This window comes from Silene latifolia, chromosome X, assembly GCF_048544455.1.
Source record: "Silene latifolia isolate original U9 population chromosome X, ASM4854445v1, whole genome shotgun sequence".
Lineage (NCBI taxonomy): Eukaryota > Viridiplantae > Streptophyta > Magnoliopsida > Caryophyllales > Caryophyllaceae > Silene > Silene latifolia.
In genome coordinates, this window is record NC_133537.1 from 64,102,349 (window position 1) to 64,109,316 (window position 6,968).

The 6,968-nt window shown below is 36.4% G+C and overlaps 1 protein-coding gene across 2 annotated transcripts; it reads left to right on the top strand.

Moving 5' to 3' along the window:
- The first annotated feature begins 307 nt into the window (after window positions 1-307).
- On the top strand, window positions 308-6,450 carry LOC141623351 (peroxisomal nicotinamide adenine dinucleotide carrier-like). Of its 2 annotated transcripts, none has more exons than XM_074439462.1 (12): window positions 308-406; window positions 1,238-1,391; window positions 1,687-1,800; window positions 2,020-2,094; window positions 3,164-3,294; window positions 3,469-3,523; window positions 4,032-4,184; window positions 4,944-5,012; window positions 5,110-5,217; window positions 5,319-5,387; window positions 5,855-5,909; window positions 6,131-6,450. In XM_074439462.1, the coding sequence occupies exons 2-12, from the start codon at window positions 1,311-1,313 to the stop codon at window positions 6,319-6,321; spliced, it is 1,101 nt and encodes a 366-aa protein (XP_074295563.1). In that variant the 5' UTR covers window positions 308-406; window positions 1,238-1,310; the 3' UTR covers window positions 6,322-6,450. The 2 variants fall into 2 exon arrangements, with proteins under 2 accessions (XP_074295563.1, XP_074295564.1); XM_074439463.1 differs by having other exon boundaries at window positions 404-590.
- Window positions 6,451-6,968: the final 518 nt, after the last annotated feature.

Sequence of the window (6,968 nt, forward strand, 5' to 3'; positions counted from 1 at the left end):
TTAAGAGAGTTAAGGTTTCAACAATAAGAGAAGGTAGAGAGAAGGTGGAGAAAATTAGGTTTGATGATTTTTAGTCAAGGGTAGAGGAATGGAAAGTTTGGTGCAAAATGTACTATAATGAGTAAAAATCGTACTGCGAAAATAAATTATTAATTTACCAATGTAGTACAAGATTAGAGAGGGAAAATGGAACAGGAAAATGAGAGGGGTATAACCGTCAACAGTGTACTATGATGAGTAAAATGCGTACTGCGAAAATCAGCACCCTAAAAAAAACATGCCCTAAAAAATAGAATTTGGGAAGACGTTGACAGCTAGCAGTTTTCCTTATCTTAATTCTCCTGGTGGTTAACTGTGTGGCGCAAAAATAATAGTGTGTCAGCTTCTTCTCTCAGTTTCATCCATGGTATGTAATCCCATCTCATCCCCGATATTTTAATTTTCATTTCATTTCTGTAATTCTATTCTTGGGTTTTTCATTTCATTTGTTTATATGATTTGGATAACATCCAAATAGTAGTGTTGCATAAAAACAACTATACAGTAGCGGAACCAGGATTTTACGTTTGGGGGGGATAAATTTCAGCGGGGTAAGTAAATAAATCGGAAGTTTCAATATTTTTCATTGTTCACTCCCTGCCATGCTCCGCCACTGTAAATATGCCTTCTAATTTTGCCAGTTTAATGTACTTCTAGCTGGTAGTTATTTAGTTTATGGTTCATTGCGTCGTCGTAGTTTGCAAATTTTAATCTTCGTGAGAAATATATCTGATTGAATGGTTGAGAGATTGATTAATTGCAATGTTTGTAACCCAATTGAGAGGTAAGTTGGGTAGTGGGTAGTTTATTTGTGATTTTATTTTTCTTGTCATTTAAGCTGATATATGCACCATCAGAATTTGTCAAAGGTTCACCATGATTTAATTTTTTTTATCATTGAGGTAATTCACTAATGAAAGCACTTAATTGACGGGGCAGCGATAAATGGCAATACAAACAAAGTACATGGGAGTCATGTAGAGTTATGCACTGTCTGAATTATGTCGAAGAAAGAGAGGAATAAGTTTTGGTAAAGGGGATAAAGAAAAGTCCGGAGATGGGGATTGCTCATTTGATTTGAGGGGATAATATGTTTTAGGGTTAGACTCAAATTTAAGTTTGCATTTTGCACTGTGGAGTATTGATCAATATTAATTACCTGTTGCAAATGTACTGATACGTGATTCTTCATTTACAGCTTTAGAGATTCTTTCTTTAAAAATTTTGTGGTGAACCTGGTGCCTTTGGTGATGCATTGAGTAGGAGAAGGTATGTCTAGCGCTTTAGCAAATGGACTTGCAGGAGCTGGAGGCGGTCTAATTGCCCAGATACTAACCTACCCTCTTCAAACGGTATGTAATCTGGTGTTTTCTTCTGTGGTAGTTGTGCTTTGAAATATCAAATTCTCATATTAGATAGTCTCAACACTTGTGATGAGATTATCGTACAACTGACCCATATTATGGGTAGTTATTTGTCAGTTTTATCCAGTAGGTTAATTGGTATATTAGTATATATGGGTTGGATCTAGTCAAATTGGTTTGATCTAGCATTATAATAACGTGGGATCATCTCATAGTTGACTAACTGAAGCAATCTATAGCTTATGAAACATAATCAAAAGTGGGTGTGGCATTATGATGTCAGGTTAATACACGCCAGCAAACTGAAAGAGTTGTCAAGAAAGGGCTAGAGGGTAGCCATGGATCCTTACCTTCTGCAAGTCGTCCTTCTGGAGGCACACTTGTCCAAATCCTTCAGGCTAGTTTTTCTGGTTTTTGAAAATTTCTTCTCAAAACATATGATTTCAAACTTTTTATATATTTACTCCAGAATGTGAATCTTACTTGTTGATGCACTCTTCATTATCAGTCAGAGTTAATGAACTTAACTGCTGAGCTTCAATTAACCTTATTGCCTTAGCTGTCTGCCAAAGCTTTGTAAATATTTGTTGTGAATTTGCATTTTCTCTTTCATCAGGTTATTAAAACCGAGGGCTGGGGTGGTCTTTACAGTGGTCTGAAGCCTTCTCTGTTTGGGACAGTTGCTTCACAGGTTTGTCTGATCTATATGTTCAACTGGTTTTACCGAATTCATCAACCTGCACGTTACAGACCTGGTATTACAGAAGATATAATTGTTTTAGCTTTCTGTCCAAACTGTTTGAGACAGTGCTTGCTATTTTTGGACTTTGGTGGCATGTTTGGATGCTGAACAAGTTTTTTATTCAATCCTATTCCTGACTACAGGGCTACAGGCCCTTTCCAATTCTCGAAGAATTAAATCATTCTGATTTTCTTCCAAGAAGAATATTTTTTTTTCTACTGGGGGGTTGGATGTATGCAACTTTACCCCTGTCTTGACTCTTAACAACACATAGGTTTTTTTTTCTCTCTTTTTTTTTGCCCTGAATGATCATAATGAATATTGTGTCAGGAATAGTGTCAAATAGTATATCACCTTAAAAACCACATCAAGTTCTATGAGCAGTTTTCTTTTATTGATTGAAATTTATTGGATATTGTGTCCTTGACACAATTGGAAATAGAAACTAAGTAACGAGTATATAATTATAGTGGTTGAAATTTGAAATGTCTTTGAAATGTCTCTACAATCTCCTGTGTAATGGTTCATGGTTGAAATGTCTTTGAAATCACTCTGCAAGTTGAAATGAGATGATTATGTGCATATTAAGGATGTTTTAAAATTCGTTACTTTTGGATCATCATTTAGGTCTCTCATGATCATGTGTGATTGACCAATGATGACTAATCTAGATATAGCTAGAATATAACTTTATAAACACATAAAGAGTGTATTTTTTTTTTAATAAACTTCTTTGTCTATGTTCCCATTTCCAGTGGAAACAAAGACTTAAGATTCTTTGGTTTTGTATTATGATGAACTATAACAAATGGCCCACTTACACCAATTGCGCATCAATTTATTGTGAACTGTTGGTCATTTCTATTCAATTCTCGGCGCAATTTTCATTTTGGGTTATTTGTAAACAGCCAACATAGAGGGTTGGTTACATCAAACCTCTCCTTACCTTGCAACTTGCGGGAGTCCTTGAGCTACCGTGATAATATTTTGCTGTAAGCTTGTTTATCTTTTTTCCCAGGGTGTGTATTATTACTTCTACCAAGTTTTCAAGAACAAGGCTGAATCGATCTCAGCAGCACGCAAGGCCAAGGGACTCGGTGATGGAAATGTTGGAATGATGTCATGGCTTGCTGTAGCAGCTGCCGCAGGGTAATCTAAGTAATCTTGTTGTTTTTGATATAAAGTTTTAGTTACCCTCTATAGTTGGTGTCTGCGAAAACTGTAATCGTCCCGTCTAAAGAAACCAGGACAAACATCTACGAACGTCATAACAAGAAGGCCAAATTCTTATACTAATTTCTTGATGTATCTATTAACTTGCAGATCCTTGAATGTTTTGCTGACAAATCCAATCTGGGTACTTGTCACACGGATGCAGGTGCTCGCAAATCTTTCCTTTACTTAACAATTGGAAATTGTTTTCATTTGATCACGTATTCATATGGAACGCCATTTGCCCGAATATTTGAACTTTTAGTTTCTCTTACCATTTTGAGTTGTTGAGCATTTCCTTTTAACTTTTAAGAAATCTCTTAGTTTGATGTATGTATGGTTCTTGAGCTTCTTTGCATATAGTATGTTTGTAAGATTTTTAATTTTTTTTCCTATGACCAGAACAATAAAATAAATCAAGAATATCTATCGAAATATTATCGATCAGTAAAATATAGTTATGATGTGCATCCTCTCAAATTTCTGCTAACAGGTTTTAGGTAGAATGGCTGTTCTAGTCGTCTAGATGCATCTTAGGAACTCTAGAAAGCAACAGCTTTATTTATGGGCATTATGTGTAATATGTTTTGGTTACACTTGTAATTGCAGAACTTGCAGTGTGTTTATCAGAGCTCATGAAAGATATCTAATGTCTGCAGCCTTTTTCCTTATAGACACACACTCAAGCAGAAAGAAACATAATGGAGAGAAAGAGGGATGCTCTTTTGAGGGAGGCTTCTGAAAACAATTGGATAGACTCCACTTTACAAGAAAAGTTGGCCGAACTCGAATCAATGAAACCAAAGCCATATGGAACGTTTCAAGCGGTGGGTGTCATCTTTCTTCCAATTGGTTATATTAAGGCCTTCGTCGTTTCATATGGCTTAGTGATGGATGGCAAACAAATGGTGTGCTCATATTATGTTTTCAGTCACCGAGACCTCTGTATAGTGTAAAAATATGAAGATAGACTTGCTAGAGTTTCCTGCTGACGGCTATGGTGCGAAATTCAATAATGTCTAGAACATGACATTTGGGGTGATGACACTTCGCTTGAATTTTACCCCCTTTCACTTTGATTCATTTCATTTGCTTTGGGCCAAAAATTTGTAGAAGTTGAAACATATGTGAGAAGTTGGTGTCCATACTTAACATGAGAGTGTTTTTGTGAGTTATTTCTTGCTCAATGTAGAAATGTTAGTGAATTGATTTGAGTGTCAAAAAAAACAATTTGGTCCTTCTAAAAAGAGGGGATTTAACATCATGTATAAGTAGGAGTTTCATGGATAAGCATCAAACTAACTAATGCAAGGTTGTACAAGGTTCACAACCTTGATTGATGGAAACTTGACGAACTTGAACGAACTTATTTGAACTAGCATGTCATAGCTATTGTTACTTTGGAAAAGCATGTTTCGCATGTAGTCTAACTACTAATGTGACCTTGAACTTATGGTGCTATTAAATTGCTGATTTATGTGACCATCCCTGCATCTCTAGATTTCAAGACTTATATGAGTGATTGTCAGTGTGTGTTATTATCTTCTGCTCTATTTTTATGCCTTCTTAATTTGTAATGGTGACAGGCATCTGAGGTTTACAACGAAGCAGGCATTAGAGGATTTTGGAAGGGCATTATTCCAACTCTAATAATGGTTAGTCTCCCTCGAGTCAGCAATCTATCTTATTAGAAGAAAAACATCTTAGACCTTTGAATCTTTGATCTAACACGATGAAATTTATTTTTATCAGGTCTGCAATCCATCTATTCAGTTCATGATTTATGAGACCTCACTTAGGTCTCTCAAAGAGAAGCGGGCTACTAATAAGCTTGGTGTAAAGCAAGTGACAGCATTGGAGGTAGGTCATAAGTGGTATTACTGCTTGTCTGTTTAAGAATCTCACTGAAAATGTAAAAGAAAAAAAATCGCTGAAATTTCACTTCATCGTATTTTACATAGGTTTTCTTGCTTGGAGCTGTGGCAAAACTTGGTGCAACAGTCGTAACATATCCTTTACTAGTAGTCAAGGTATTTGGATTTCTGTCTTCCTTAGTCCTGCAATTACCTTAACGTTCAATGCGTCGTTGAAAAGATTGCTAATTATCCAGCATAACTATCAGTTAGTACATAGTAGTATATGATTAGTCTTTAAGTTGAGGGCGGGGATTAAGAGGGTGATGAAGATTTCAAGGGTGGTGGGTCGGTGGGGTCGTTGGGTCACGGCCCACGGGGTCTTGTGGGTTGGTGAGGTCTGGTGGTAGTTTCGGTGCTGCCTGATGGTGGTCTGTGGGGATATCCAGGAGGATAGTCATATTCAGTGAAATTAGTGCCTCGGTAATTAGAAATTGCCGGTTAGTTGATCCGTCAATTGTGTTTGTAAATTGGCCTTCTGTATATGATTCAATAATTCCTGTCTCTGTGCCTTTGTCTGGATTTAGGGAAACCCGAGTGAAAAATTTACTAATACATTTATGTGAATTTGATTGCGTTTGCAGTCAAGGCTTCAGGCAAAGCAAGACATAGGCAAAAATATCTCGTTGAGATACTCGGGTATGTCATCTGACCTTAATAATTCTTTTTTTCCCCCCTTTAAAGTTACGAGCATACAAACTTTTGTGATAGAGACTCCCTCCTAATTTTTGGAAATTCCTCCTTTTTGCCTTTTTCAGTGGAATTCATCTGTTACCAAAATCATAAAATGTTTTGCTGTAGTGTGAATACTATTTAATACTTAGTACTCCGTATATGTTTTATTGAATTATTTGCAACAGGAACTCTGGATGCAATATTCAAGATGATTCAATACGAAGGATTGCGGGGATTTTACAAAGGGATGAGCACGAAAATAGTTCAGAGTGTATTTGCGGCTTCTGTGCTTTTCATGATGAAGGAGGAGCTTGTGAAGGCTTTTTTGGTTCTAGGAGATAAGAGCCGCAGGCTTAGACTCAATGCCCTGAAATGAACGTGAGATAATATTGTACATATTTTAGTTGACAAAATGTGAAAATTGGTCCATTTGTTGATACTGCAATATTGCACGCTATTATGTGAAGAGGAATTTGACTAGCAGTGAATTTTTGCGCCCGGACCATCTTTTTGTTATGCTAGGCTCGTTTTTATTTTTATGAAATGTCAAATACGATTTCAAGCCTCAAGAGGAACAATGTCAAAATCGATTGAATGTAGTGATAACACTTAATTCAATATCAAGATAATAAAGTGATATACGCAGTATCAAGTCATCTTCACTATCCCCTATAGCGGCACAATGGGTGAGGGACTGAGGGGTAACCCGTTAAACCCGACACCGACACAAAAGGGAACATGGAGGTAATATGAATTTGTGTAGATAATTTTAATTGATTCTAATAAAGTAAATTGATATGGGGTGGTTCCAAAATGCAAGTTCAAAGGCTACATATTCCCACGAGGCGCCTTGCTAGGTTGCACCAAAACGGACACGGACACGACACGGACACGTGATACGGCATCTCATGAAATTTAGGACACGGGACACGCTATTTAAATTTAATAAAAAAACATATTTTATGGTTATAAATAACGTATGACTTTATTTTTGTATGTATTTGATACTAAATTTAGGTAATT

Excerpts from the sequence above, each read along its gene's own strand:
- LOC141623351 (XM_074439462.1), top strand. The coding sequence starts at position 1,311 with ATGTCTAGCGCTTTAGCAAATGGACTTGCAGGAGCTGGAGGCGGTCTA. Across the intron at positions 1,801-2,019 it reads CACTTGTCCAAATCCTTCAG|GTTATTAAAACCGAGGGCTG; the intron begins GCTAGTTTTTCT and ends CTCTTTCATCAG. Across the intron at positions 3,524-4,031 it reads TACTTGTCACACGGATGCAG|ACACACACTCAAGCAGAAAG; the intron begins GTGCTCGCAAAT and ends TTTTCCTTATAG.